Source organism: Oratosquilla oratoria, chromosome 42 (assembly GCF_046742065.1).
Source record: "Oratosquilla oratoria isolate Oo_2021 chromosome 42, ASM4674206v1, whole genome shotgun sequence".
Lineage (NCBI taxonomy): Eukaryota > Metazoa > Arthropoda > Malacostraca > Stomatopoda > Squillidae > Oratosquilla > Oratosquilla oratoria.
Window position 1 is genome coordinate 37,014,191 of NC_134818.1, and position 15,480 is coordinate 37,029,670.

Sequence of the window (15,480 nt, forward strand, 5' to 3'; positions counted from 1 at the left end):
TTTCAATTTCTGCATATCGGCCTTGATGGCTTAGAATTAAAGTGCATTGTGGTTGTTAGTATATATATATTAACGATATATTACATAATATACATATATATACCGATATACTGTATATGGTTTTTCTTTTTATCTTCTTTTCTTTTTCTAATGCGTCTTCCCACTATATCGTGTTTTCTTTTTCAGGAATGGTATCCCGTTGGCCAATGGCGGTCACCGAGAACGATTCGGGCGAAGAGGCAGGGGACGAATGAATCCCCTGAAGAAGTGACTGGAACCTTCAGACCGCCCTTGAGCCACCGTCTGCTAGCCGGTGGCCCACGCCGACCTCCCCCGTTTCGTTGTGCGCATGTGTTCACCAGTGAGGGATGGAGTAGTGTTAGCAACCGCACCAGATGTGCTCCGTATGAAGTACTGACAGTATGAAATGTAGTTGGCTGACATGATCAAATGTAATTAACTGGCAGGATCAAATGTAGTTGGCAAACAAAATCGAATGTAGATGGTTGACAGGATCAAATGTGATTGGCTGACGGATTGGCAAGGGTGGAGCCCCCCCCCCCACGCGTCTCTCAAAGTAACAGTGATGACATTTTTGGAAGACGAATCTTGAAACAGATCCAGATATTACTGAGGGGATTGACGTCGTAGGGATTCAAGGGCAGCTGGATTCTGCGTCATTGCTTCTGCCAAAACATAAACCAAGACTTGGGTTTCATACCTTTGCCTGTCTCCTCTGCTTAACTAAAAGTATGGATCTACAGTTCTTCTGCTTCCCCTGCTAAACTCTCTCTCTCTCTCTCTCTCTCTCCTTTTCATTCTAAACATGTCCCTTGCCAGTCAGCCTGACCAGGTCCCTCTCGCCGCTAAACCTGTCAGCAGCGGACTCCCCAGCCATCAGTACTGCTGAATCTCTATCTCAACCCATCAGTACTGTCTCAGTATTATCAACACTGGATCTCTCAACCTTGGTCTGTCAGTCTTGAACCTCAATACTGAACTCAGTCTCCACTGGTCAGTATTAATCTGAACTACCCAACGTCAGTCATTCAGTCGGTTTTTTCCATCATCAGCATGGCTGAACGCGACAATATCGAAAACGAGGACGACTTTACTCTCATCCAGAGAAGGAGATTAAAGGAGCGGTTGAATCCATCTTGTGGACCTTGTGACACTCCGCGCGTCGCGGCCGTGGCACCGAGGGCCAAGTACAAGAGACTCTCCTTCCCTTATGACATGACCCATGTGGAACGACTCGATTGGATACACCAGCTCACCGTGACGCACGCGAAAGAAAGATTTAGCATCTTTAAGCCGAACGTCACATCCCCCTTTGTTTATGTTGAAAGGATCCAGGAGAACTTTATCAGGCAGCTCCTCCGGGGCAGTGTTAGGAATATCGTCTTCAAAGACGCTGACACACCGAACTTCTTCAAGAAGTACAAAGAGTACATTGTAACCAATTACCCCAAAGATTTGCCTTTAGATAAGGTTAAGGAACTTGATGGCGTACAGGAAGCCAGACGCCACAAGGAACAGGGGAAGACTCTGGACAGTGTCATCATCAAATGGAAAGGTTTGTTTAAGCCCCCGATCGAGTACCTCTTCAACGGAACCGACGGAGACACCAGCGAAATTAAGGAATGGAATCCTCCGTTTTTTTGCGACAAATGCCATGAAGAAGGACATGTAGCCAAGTACTGTATCAATCCAGACCCTTACAGCAAGCCGGAAGACATCACTTTCGAGGACTTCCTCTGGGGTGCGACCAAGGTCCCAAGCACCCGGACTTCCTCGAACGACTTTGGCCAGAACTGTTCCAAGTGTGGTCAACAAGACTCTAGTGTGTGGCACAGGGACTGCCCCAACGTCCCCAAAGACATACAACCTTCATGCGAGTGGCCACCGCTCCCCAAGCCTGGATCATTGGTTTACAAGGAGGGAGGAAAGAAAAGCAAGAAAAGGAAAGAGAGCCGATGGAGAGCCAAGGTCAAAGAAGAGGATCTACTTCGTGGACTGAGTGATTTGTTCGTGATGTGATTACACATGTGTTCGTATGCGCGTGTACACATAACCTGAAAGCTACATATCCACGTGGGAAATCGCCAAGACCTTTATAACTGGAGATTTCCAATGTGATATGTGTGATTGTTCTGAGAAGTGCTTCAAACATCATATGCTGATGATGAAAGATATCACTGTTCTTAAGCGTTGTACGAGTATATCCTAGGGAAAACTTAATAATAACGAGGACCCTGTGTGTGTGTGTGTGTGTGTGTGTGTGTGTGTGTGTGTGTGTGTGTGTGTGTGTGTGTGGTGTGAGTGATTCACCATGGCCTTGGATCACGTGTTGGACTCGTGATCGACAGCTATTACCCTCCCGAGAGCTTATATATATGTGTGTGATTTACCTGGTTGTATCTTACGGGAAGGGGAGCTACGCTCGTTGTGACCCGTCTCGCCATGTCTAATTTGCTCTTAAATTTGTGTATGGTTTTTGCACACACTATTGTTTCGTCTAGTGTATTCCATACATCCACCACTCTGTGGGGAGAGCTATTCTTTTTCAGGTCTCTTCTATAACTGTCCTTTTTGAGCTTCCTTCCATGTCCCCTTGTATTTTTCTTATCCCAATTTAGAAAGTCTTCTCTATCAAGGACTTTCACACCTCTCATGATTCTGTAGATAGTCACCTCTTTCACCTCTTTCACTCCTTTGTTCCAGAGTCTGCAATTCTAGTTTTGACAATCTCTCTTCATTTGACAGTTTTGATAGTGTTGTGGGCTATCTTCATAATTGCTTTCTGGATTCTCTCAATTTTCCTTGTATTCTTTTTAGTACTGGGTGACCATGGTGTCGCTGTGTACTCCAATTTTGGCCTTATCAGTGTGACTAGTATTTTCTTTGTCATTTCTTCAACCAAGTAAGTAAAAGCCACCTTTAATGATCTTAGCAAGCTGTAGGTTTCTCCGATAATTTTGTTTATCTGTTTATCAGGGGACATGTCCTTTGTGATGATTACTCCCAGGTATTTTTCAGATCCCACTTTCTTTACTTCCTTTGCACCAATTTTATATTGTCCTGATATAATTTTTTTTTTTTTTTTTTAACTTTTTCCAAATTTAATTATGCTACATTTCTTAATGTTGAAGTCCATTTCCCACTTCTTACTCCATTCCCAAACCCTGTTCAGATCTCTCTGCAGTGAATAATCAGTTTCAGTACTCACTTTCTTCAACAATTTTGCGTCATCTGTAAAGAAGCTCGTGTAACATTCCTCACCCTCGTCCATGTCATTCATATAAATAGTAAACATTATTGGAGCCAGTACTGATCCTTATGGAACTCCACCAATAACCTCTCCCCAATTAGAACTCTTATCTCTGAGCACTATTCTCATTCTTCTTCCATACAAGAAATCCTCCATTCATTTCAGTAGCTTACCTTGTATCCCTCCTCTGGTTTCCAGATTTTTAAAATATATATATATATATATTTTTTTTTGTGTGGAACTTTGTCAAAAACTTTTTATAGGTCTAAGAAAGCACAATCACCCCATCTGTCCCTTTCCTGTATTATATCTAGTAGTCTTGAGTAAAAACAGGTCAAATTTGTAGCACATGATCTTCCCTGTCTAAATCCGAATTGTCTCGGATTTAGTATATTGTTCTCCAGATGTTTTATCCATCTACTTTTTATAATTTTTTCACAAATTTTGGCTAACCGTGCTTGTAAGGGAAACCGGTCTGCGATTTATTGGGGGTTCCTTGCTTCCTCCTTTATAAATTGGTACGATATCAGCATTTTTCCAGTCATCTGGTATATCTTCTTTCTTTGAGTGAGCAACTTATTATTTTATTTATTTTGCTATTAGTTCTTCTTTGCATTCTTTTAGTGTCCAGTTTGCGATACCATCAGTGCGATTTCCTGACATCAAGGTTCATTATTTCTATTATTTCTTTCCATGTTACTATTATTTCCCTCATGGGGTGGGGATTTCACTTTTCTTCCTTCATCCCAATGTTGTACATTTTCTCTAGTGAAAACCGACTTTAAGTGTTTGCTAGTGACTTCAGCAAATTTTGTATCTTCTGGCGTAGTTTCAATATTTCCTGTTTATTTTTTAGTTCACCGTTCACATATCTATAGACAGGGGCGCCCACAGACTTTCTTGTGGTGGACGCACAAGGCACGTGCACGACTCACACATACACACTTCGCTGACAGGATCGACAAAATTACATATACCACGCGATACAGCACATGTGAATACGTACCACTCAAACCATGATACGTGCATACATTTCACTCGGTGTTCAGACACACAAGCGGAAATCCTGTCGCTAAACAACTCTGCAACTCTACCAGTCTCTATGACACATGAAATCGACAACAATGCATATGTCCACCGAAACCACACAATGCCACATTTTTCGTTTGCGTTTTCTTCTGTTTATAATTTAAATACTACGTAGATCCACATGTATTCTAGTGCATACATAATTTTAACACTGATGCTTTACCACGTTTCTAATGTATGTAAAACATCTACATTTTTCATTGAAAGTTGAGGGTTTTAGAAGGGAAAAATATTTGAATAGGGGACCTTGTATGCTTGTAATGTCCAAACTGGACGCACGTGCGTCCGCCTGCGGGCGCCCCTGCCTATAGAATAGTTTTGGATGATCCTTACATTTTTCTATATGTCTTTTTCATTGTTTCTTTTTTCCTCCCTACGTATTTTTACATATTCTTTTGATTGATATGTATTTACCACTTTCTATTTTTTGGCTTTTTTCCATCTTTCACTTCGCTGCACCTTCTGTTAAACCAGCACTTGATATACATATTTTCCTGTTTTTGCTTTGGGACATAATTATCCACTCCTTCGTTATAGATTTCCACTAGGATCATCCATTTTTCTTCCACTTGTGTTTCTTCATTGTAGATTTTTTCCTAGCTCGCACTTTGAATTTTTTTTCCAAGTTTCTCAAAGTCCGTTTTACATCAGTATTCCTTTTCTGTATTTCTCATTTATCTCTATGTATATTTCCTCCTTTAGTTCTAACTTAAGTAATATGTGGTCACACTTTCCAGTTTGTGTCTTGTATTCAATTTTATCCACAGTTTCAGGTTCTAACGTAAATAATAAATCTAGTCTCAACGGTTCTTCCTTATTTCTAAATTTAGTGTTTTCTTTTACTCATTGTGTCATTGTATATTCTATAGTCATGTCAAGTAATACATTTCCCCGTAGATCCTCTCCACCTTTCACTGTCATCTCTTCCTAACGGATTTCTATGCAGTTGAAATTTCCTATAAGTGCCACGTTACCTCCATCCTTCAGCATATCATTTAATGGAAGCCTTGTATCTTCTAACGTTTTAGAGTAATCTCTCTCCAAGACCCCGGCTTTGGTGGGGCACATAAATCACCTCAGACTTTCTACTTTTCATGTCACTATCTTCAACTCTTATTGTGATCATCTAAGTTTTTCTTAGCCAAGAACATGACTCCACCCTGTTTCTCCTCTCTATTTCTAAGCCAGTGATATTCATGTCCAACATGTTTAGTAATAGTGGACCCCTTAATTTTGTCTCCACAATTCCCATTATGTCTGTTTTTTCTTGTGTGTGTGTTTCTTCGGCTTAACAACACTTCCCGTTGGGTGTAGCAAGTATCTAGAATTCTAGATGATTACTTTCGCCAGTTTCCGTGGATTATTCTGGAACAATTATATTGGACAATGAAGTTTACTCTTGTGTGACGTCGACATCGTAAGGTCCAACTGCTCTCCAGCCCTCACACCTGCTCTCCAACTCTATGGAGAGGAGGTGACATCATACCCAGACCTCAGCCCCATCTGCTCCTCTTGTGTGACGCCATCATCCTAAAGTCCAACTGCTTTCCAATTCTATGGAGAGCAGGCGACATCATACCCTCACCCCGCTACCTGCTCTCCAACTCTATGGAGAGGAGGTGACATCATACCCAGACCTCACCCCACCTGCTCTCTAACTCCATGTAGAGCAGGTGACATCATACTCAACCCTCATAACCACCCGTTCATCTTGTGTGACGTCATCATCGCAAGGTCCAACTACTCTCCAGCTCTATGGAGAGCAGGTGACATCATTCCTAGCCTTCACCCCCACCTGCACTTGTGTGACGTCATTCTAACCAGATCCACCTGCTCTCCTTGTGTGGGGAGCATGGCGTCACGTCACGTGTGTGTGGAGCGCATGACGTCATCGTCACCTGTGTAGGTGGACCTACATGTAATTACATCCAAAACGACTTGGTAACCATGGAAACGAAGTACCAAACGCCATTAGAGGATGAAAAGACAACCCATTGGGTCCGGTTTTCTCTTGCAAGTTAACCACTGCCCACTGGAAACCGGCCACGGCCACTAGATCATCCCAAAAGACTCGTAGGGAAGAGAATTTGTGTTGTGAAAGAAGAAAATTGTGTGTTCTATGTATTCAGTGCGGTGGTTACCAGTTAGGTATTTTGGTGTTTATCAATAAGGCCGATTCTGTGATCTGAACGTAAAAGTAGCATTGACTTATGCTTTGAGATTTCTCTGTTGTGTTGATTTTTGGAGATGTTTGGTGGAGTGCAGAATTTGGAGATGTGAGGGTTTGTCTAGCAGAGCCCATGCAAGAGGGGTCCAGCTTGTACTTTGCTCCGAGGCCCTTACAAGCGCTAAGAAAGGCCCCACATCAACCATGCAACATCCATCCCACCTCATAGAACAAGCACTTTCAACTACCTTACATTCACATACACAAACACCTATGTTTATCACGCCACATTTACTTTTTCTTTATTAGTATTTATCATTAATTGTTGTAGGCCTGTTTGTATAGACTGGACATCAAATTCTCAATTTTGAGATTTTTTTTTTTTTTTTTTTTGGGGGGGGGGCTGCCTCGGGGCACCAAAGTGTTCTTGTACCGCCTTGCAAAATTTCTCTTAGTCTTTTATCCAGTGATCTGTGTGTACCTTGATTTGTAACCATGGGCAAAAGATTAGAACCATACGAGTATTACAGTTCTCACAATTTCATTGTTATTTTTGATTGAGTAATATGCTATGTAATGTAGTACTTAGTAGTACTTGGCCTACAGTTAGTTAATTTTCTTGAATATAAAAAAATGTCGGACAACTTAAACGGGTGGGTATTTTTTTACGTGACCGTGTGGGGGGAGTGAAGATGTTCGAGTAGAATATCACTATTGTTGTAATTTTGAGTATGGTGCTTATCTATAGTATGTAATCTGCTGCAATTAACAGGTTTAGAGAGAAAAAATAGAAATCAGAAAATGTAATTTAACATTATTTATTTTTGAGAATAAAATTATCATATATATATATATATATACATATGTCTGTGTCAACCCCAAACTAAACCGTTCCTAGATCTAGATCTAGACCAGGGGTGGTCAACCCTTGGCACGCGTTCAACGCGTGGCACTTACTTTCTTCTGACCTAACCTATTCTACGGTTCTACCTTAAGCTAAACCAACCTAACTTCAAATAATCCAACCTAACCTAACCAAACCCAACATAACCTAACTTAAACTAACCTAACTTAGCATCTAATCTAACCTAATCTACCCAAACCCAACCTAACTTAATTTAACCTAACCATCTTAAACTACCCCTACTCAACCTTACCTCATATAATCCAACCTAACCTAAGATAAACCAACCCAACATAACATAACCTACCTTAAACTAACCTAAGGAAACCTAGACTAACCTAACCCAATTTAAATCAACCTAACCCAACCTAACTTAATTTAACCAAACCTAACCTTATCTAACCTAGCCTTATCCAACCTAAGATAACATAACCTAATCCGACCTAACCTAGATGAACCTTAATCTAACTTAACCAAATCCAACCTAACCTAATTCGACCTAATCAAATTCAACCTAACCTAACCCAACCTAACATAACCTGAACTAACCTAAACCAACCTTATCTAAACGCAACCTAACCTATCCTAACTTAACCTGACCTACCCCAACCTAACCTATCCCAATCTAACATAACTTATCCCAACCTAATTTAACCCAGCCAAAATCAACCAAACCAAATGTAACCTAACCCAGAGGTTCTCAAACTTGACCATACCAAGGACCCCCAACCAAACAAAAGTTATCAATACCATACCGGGATACCCAGTATTACTCAGTACAACGTAGTACATTTATTGTTTACTTATTGCTGCACATCGCATAAATAAAAATATTTTCAAGTTTTTATTTTCTAAATTCAATACAAAGTAAAATTAATACAAATTATCATAATAGATAGCTGTCTAATGGGATGGATGGGCTTGATGGCTCTTCCACAATTTATCAATGCGGGACCTGATGTTTGTGAGTGCCAGACGCATATCGTTGTCGACATGTAGGAGTGTGTAGTATATGCTAGTCATTATAAATTCTGTTAGCATTGTGTATAAATGTAGGAAATAAAAGTGATGCGTAATTGGATGTATGTGTATGTCCGTACGTGTATCAAGTATGGGAGTTTCTCGAAGAAAGCATAATTGCCATTTCTGTTTACATAATTACATATATATATATATATTTTGTAAATGCAAAAGTTGAATGAATGAAAAATAGATTACTAATATTGTTAAATTTAAATTATTGCATTATATTGAGTATATGTTAATTTCTGTGTGCGAGGAAATATTTGCTAACAATTGAGTGAAAGCAGCTCTCAGGACGCCATTCCATAACTAGGCTGACGCGCTTGATGCGCATCAGAAGGCATTCAATATTCAGAAGCTTTAGAGGCGAGACCTAGCGAGGTGTGTGTGTGTGTGTGTGCTAGTAACATTGGTGCTATGATAAACAAATTCTGTGTTTCTCTGTAAAATAAACACTGTGAACTACAACAGATTTGTTTTCCATTGTTGATCAACCAACACGTGCCCTGTGCTTGGTTTTGAGTACTTTCAACGTAGAAAATCCGGATTCACACAAGTAAGTTGTGGCAAATGGTAAAAGGCATTTTAGAACCTTCTCAGCCAGGGCAGGATATTTAGTTTAGGATATAAATTATGATATAACTAAGATGCGCAAGCTAGCTGCTAGCATACCGAAATGTAGATACCACTGACACTATGATGATAGAGAAGCAGTGATATATTTTTTATTGTAGGTTATATATATTTTTTCATCAGTTAAAAAAAAAATACTTTCCTTCATTGTGTTGCGGACCCCCTCGGACTTTCTCCCGCGAACCCCAGTTTGGGAACCTGACCCAACCTAATCCAACTGTCGCCGTGTCCGCCTAGGTACATCGAAAAGCCATTAACTGCTTTATTTTTACAGAGTGATAGCGTGAACTGGAATACAATAACAAAACAGAGCACAAACGTTTAAATTGAATATACAATTAACCATATAACTATAATATAAAAACTGATAACAGTTACATGGAACCACAAATTCATAGTTTATGTAACATACCTTTTACTGGGAGAACTGGGCTAACGATGGGCGACGAAACGACCAACAGTCAAGCCGTAAAGTATAGCTGTTCTTCACTCTTTGGCAACAGCAACATCTTCCTTACCGTTGACTTGTCTTCGATTGTGGCGCCTGGTCCTACTGTCTTCTTGTTCAAGTTTTGAGATCCATGTTGAAACAAAAGAGGCTTCAGATAGAAGACCTTGAGGTTCCTGGAAAGACTGGTCTCTCATTTCACAGTCACACACACGTCATCAGTGCTTTGATCGTCAGTACATTCCCTATGGAACACTAAGTTTTGAGGTCAATGTTGAAGCAAACGAGGTCTCTCACTTCACAGCCACACACGCGTCATCAGTATTTTGATTGTCAATACACTCCCTATGAACCACTAAAAGTTTTGAGGTCAATGTTGAAGCGTGAGACAGAGATGTGTAATGTTGCCAGACCTGTGTAATGTATATAGTGAGATAATCATGAGAGATAATTACCATCTAAAAGGAGTAACAACAGGAGGAAGAAATCTCTAATATTAGATACGCAGACGATACTGTGTTATTCGCAGAATCGGAAGCTCATCTACAGAAATTAGTTACAGCACTAGTAAAAGCAAGTAGAAGCAGAGGTCTAACAGTGAATAAAAAGAAAACAGAAGTGATGGTGAAGAAACAAAAATGCCCAAGGGTAAGAATTCAAGTAGAAGAAAGAATATTGAGTCAGGTGGACCAATTCAATTACCTAGGAGGCATGTTAATTTGGGATGGGAAAGCGACGAAGAGATAAAAAGAAGGATAGCCATAACGAAAAATAATTTCAACAAAATTAAAAACTTAGTAACTAACAATAAGATTAATATGACAACAAGAAAAATATTTGTAAAATGTTACACTTGATCAGTATTATTATATGGATGTGAAACTTGGACAATTAGTAAACAAATGCAGGACAGGATAAAAGCAGTAGAAATATGGATTTGGAGAAGGATGCTGAAAATTTCATGGACAGAATTTAAAACAAACGAAGAAATACTGCAGCAAATAGGAACACAGAGGGAAATAATAACAACTATCAGGAAACGCGTTACACTTTGTAGGACACGTCATGAGAAAACAACAATTATAACATAATATGCCAAACGGGAAAAATAGAAGGAAAGAGGGCAAGAGAGCACGCAGAAAATTTGTAGACGGGTTAAGGATGTCTGTAGGAGAAGAAATAACAAATGCCATTTGTTAAGAAGACCCATGTACAGACAGGAATGGAGCTCCATGTTGGCCAACGTCCAAATGGATACGGCACTCCGGTGAGGCGAGATGTTCTGGAGAGACAGGTCTCTCACTTCAAAGTCACACACGTCGTTAGTTCGAGAGTCCATCGAAGACTCTAGTACTACCGATTGTCAGCCCACTCCATTTTGTTGAACAAAGCTTCATGGGTTCACGTATGCTTCTGAGATTCGAAGAGCCTTCCAGTGAACCCGACACAACACCTTCGACCCGAACTAATTTTAGATGCGCACATTACGATGCGAGTTTCAATTCCAGTTATACCAACCCAAACTAAGACAACCCAATCTAACTTAACCCAACCTAACCTAACCAAACCTAATATAACCTGACCAAACCTAAACTTACCTAATCTAACATAATCTGAACCAATCTACCTTAAATTTAACCTATTGCAACCTAACCTACCCAACTGCACTTTGAGAAATTAAAGTTTATATGTATCTAACGTTAATGACGAAAATGTCAAAGCACGCATCCCGGACGAAGAAGCCTGTAAATAAGCCACCAAACGAGAAACAAGACGAAATATGCCGAAAGATCCAGCAAGATTAGATTATCTTGTCATAAATGGAAAATGGGCAGCAACATCAGCAGAGGAAGGCGCAGAGAGATCCCTGTTGTATGATAGTCAGAAGTTTGGAGAGGGTGATAATATATGCCAGTGATGCAGGTCTGGAGAAACTAGCAGCTTCAATATGCTGGTTCATGGATGGCAGTGCTTCCAGAGCAAAAATTTTCGTTACCCCAGACAGTTGTGTCAATTACCCTAAATTATAACTTTATTATATATATATATATAAAATTATTCCAGACAAATGAGAGAGAATGTGGGTGGGGAACAGGGGAAAAAAGTTGTTATGATTACTAGAAGAAGCTCCAAAACCCCCGTTGATGCACGGTCTACCTAAAATACATAAGGTAAATATCCCCATGAGGCCCATAACTTCAGGGATTGGTAGCGCTCCGCACAGGCTAGCGAAATGTCTGGCAAAACCCCTTTCCAACGTCATCGGTTCCATCAGCGGGGCCCATTTAAGAAATTCTTCCGACCTGATCCAGAGACTTAAAGATCTAAATGTAAGTGATAAAAAGTTGGCAAGCTTCGATATAACAGCGTTATTCACAAATGTTTCTATTTTTGATGCCCTAGAAGCAGTGAAGAAAGTAACAACAGATATCGATGATGATATCCTTCCTGTCCCAAGATCTGATTATATAAAACTTATTTCCATGTGTGTCAAATTTGGATATTTTATGTTTAACAACATTGAATTTAAACAGATTAGAGGTCTCGCAATGGGGAGTCCATTATCTGCTGTCATGGCATGTTTATTCATGGAAGTATTAGAAATGGACAAATACATCAACATCATGGGAAGAGGTACCACTTGGTTAAGGTACGTGGATGACATAATCGTGGTGATGCCAAAAAGAACTAATATAGAAAATAAGTTGAGAAGACTCAACGCTGTGAATAAAGACATCCAATTCACAGTTGAACTAGAAAAAGAGTGTAATTTACCATTTTTAGACACGTTGATACACAGAGGTTCTCAACAGGTAAGTTTCTCGGTGTACAGGAAACCCACCAATAGGGACGACTTTGTCCATTATTTTTCAGCACACAGCAGACGTGTTAAAACGGGTGTTCTAATAGGTTTCTTTCTCAGAGCTTTTCGTATCTGCAGTGAAGAATTCCTAGAGGATGAACTTACTTACATCAAGAATACCTTTAGGAAGCTGAAATACCCCGGAGGTTTGATCACCAGGACAACGAGGAAAGCCAAGAAGATCTACGATGGCTCAAACGTCCGGACCCCGGGAAAGGATAAGTCTCATTTTATTTCTGTCCCTAATTCTATAAACACCATAGATATTGATGATTATTTGTTAAAAGGTGGAATAAATATAGCAAAAATATCTTCCAATAAAATAGGAAAAATATTTAAGAAACATAATAATATGCGTAATAATCTCAGTGTCATTTACCGTATTCCATGCAACGGTTGTCCATCATCTTATTTCGGTGAGTCAGGTCGAGGGTTCAATAAACGCTTGAATGAGCACAAAAACGATCTCAGGGCTCATAGAACATCTAACTCCCTGGTTCGTCACCTGGACAAATGTGGACATCTACCTGATTGGAACAACGCAGAAATTCTACACGAGGGATTTGAGAAGAAAATGAGAAAAACTGTGGAAGCTGCACATATCGCCGCCAACAAGAACAACAACGACAGAGACGGATTTAAATGCCTCTCGAAAGCAGCAAGTGTCCTAATAATTAAATCGTTAGCCAAAGGGAAAACATGACGCTCATACCTTGGCGGGTTCCCTCTCACTACGAATATAAGAATTGTGATCCGTCTGTAATGCTGTAGTCCTCTGAAGAAGACCAAGTTGGTCGCAACGTTAGGACATTAAACTCTATTCCTAACACATCTTCGTTTGCCCTTCCCCACCCACATTCTCTCTCATATATATATATATATATATATATATATATATATATATATATATATATATATATATATTTATATATATAGTATATATATATAATTATTATTATCACAATTTTTTTTTTGCTGGCAAATAGTAGAACTGCATAAGAACGGTATTATGTAAGTCAAAGTCACCTTTATGTAAATATGTAGGTATGTCTATAAAAACAACAAGTACAATACTGAGCGTAATCCAGAAAATAAAGACAAAACTCCTGCTTCCAAATAGGTGCAACATGCTATTTTATGAAGTACTGGAGACCGTAATCCAGAAAATAAAGACAGAACTCCTGGTTCCAAATAGGTGCAACATGCTATTTTATGAAGTACTGGAGCTAGGTTCTCCCCTTAGAGCAGCAGATTCTTTGCAAGTAGCACTGCTTTTCACATTTCTAATAGCTTTAAGTAAACTTTCGTCAATAATTAAGGTATTTGCTTTTGCATTGTTGTTCTTCGTGTGGTAATTGCGTGCATGAGCCCACAGATTGTTTCATCTTTCAGACTGTTCCTCTGGGATGTTTTGGTTAAATTTAGTTTGCTAAAAAACCTTTCAACAGATGCATTTGAAAAGGGCAGCGACAGTAAGCTACTGATTACAGTTTTTAGGTTGGGAAAGCAGATAATTCCAGCTGAATTTCTTTTGTTGAAAACCATGTTCCTGTACTCATCACAAGACATATGTTTAGATAACCCATCTACTAGATAGTGAGATCTCCACTCATCATCTAGCTTTTGCTTGTCTACAAATTCTGTTAATTGTGGTAAAGCATTAATTACACCCACAAGAGATTTAGGAATAAGCTCCACAATTTTAAAAGGACAAGGAGTTACTAGACAGAACATTATCATACCTGTCCATCATATATATTCGTTATTTGTCAATGTCGAAAAAAAAAATTCTAAATTTGTTTTGACCCAAAGGAATGTGAATGTGTCTGATTGCCCTAGATTCTCTATTTGTACCCCAAAATTTGCCCAATTACCCTAAAAAAACATTACCCTAAACTCTACCCCAACATAGGCTTGATTACCCTAAAATAGGGTAATTACCCTAAAAGTGGAAGCACTGATGGATGGGAACTTCAGCATGGCTCCAGACCTGCTCAAGCAGATTTACGTCATAAGAGTGCCGTTCGGTGATATCCGTTGGTTCCTGTACGTTCAAAATCTCATAGATCAAAATCCCAGTCAATATCCCTGTTACATCCATCGTAAAATTGCATTATTGTTTTTCTTGTGAAAAATCAGAAGTAGAAAAAAAATTGCATTGTACGTCCGTCAAAAGGTCACTGTACGATCAGTTGTACCACTTACCCCCGTCCCCGGCATCGACTTAGGAGACTGTGTGTTAGTGCTGGGCAAATACCGCTAATTTCAATACCGGAATTACCGGTAAACAACAATGCCGTTACCGGAATTACCGGTAATTTACCGGTAAAAGACTCGTGAGGTAGTAGTGACGTCCCAAGTTCGAGTCGCCTTTATGACTTAAATCTAAACAAATTTCATCCTACTATGGTGTGTAGTCACAAGTTTTGTAACGTCGTCACTATAAAAATCCTGCGCTCCGAGTGTAAGGTCACAGCATTACCTCCTCTCCCTCAGTGCATAGGCCTACGCACCAATCCCCCCTCCCCCTCTCACACCCCACTTCCGTCTCTATGTAAGTGCAATTTCATACAAAGAATATATTTTTCACATAGAAACACAATTTCATAAAAGAAAAATAATTACATGCATCATTTTTACACATTACACATAAACATTCATTTCCAAAATCACCCATTTTTCATTTAGTCAGGACAAAGTTTTTTTTGTACAATTGAGGTTTTAAAGGTTTTGTGCGAGATGAATTGACATACGTAGGTCATTTTCATAATGTTTTTTTTTACCAAGTTCCTCTTATATTAGGCTCAGGAACACAATCTCAACCCTTTGAATTTCTGTCAAAGTTTTTTTCAATTGTTCATAGTTGCCATTTTTTATATTGGAATTACGTTAATTTTGTATTAGCAGGACTCTACGATCCCTATATTTATATTATAGTACCTTTAAATGGACAAAAAACACACGCATATGTTTTATTTTAATTTTTTATTCTGTGCATCCATTTCCTATGCCCACCGGAACATAGGCTGACTAATCGAATACGTACATTTTGCACTGAACCTCTGCGGGCCGAGATGCGAAC

The 15,480-nt window shown here is 39.4% G+C and overlaps 1 protein-coding gene across 1 annotated transcript in view; it reads left to right on the plus strand.

Moving 5' to 3' along the window:
* The window catches only part of LOC143021765 (uncharacterized), a 37,810-nt gene extending 27,658 nt beyond the window's left edge, over positions 1-10,152 (plus strand). The window contains exon 2 of the mRNA XM_076179473.1: positions 187-10,152. Within this exon, the coding sequence (XP_076035588.1) occupies positions 1,075-2,040 (966 nt within the window). The 5' untranslated portion in view covers positions 187-1,074 and the 3' untranslated portion in view covers positions 2,041-10,152. The remainder of the gene's footprint in view (positions 1-186) is intronic.
* Positions 10,153-15,480: the final 5,328 nt, after the last annotated feature.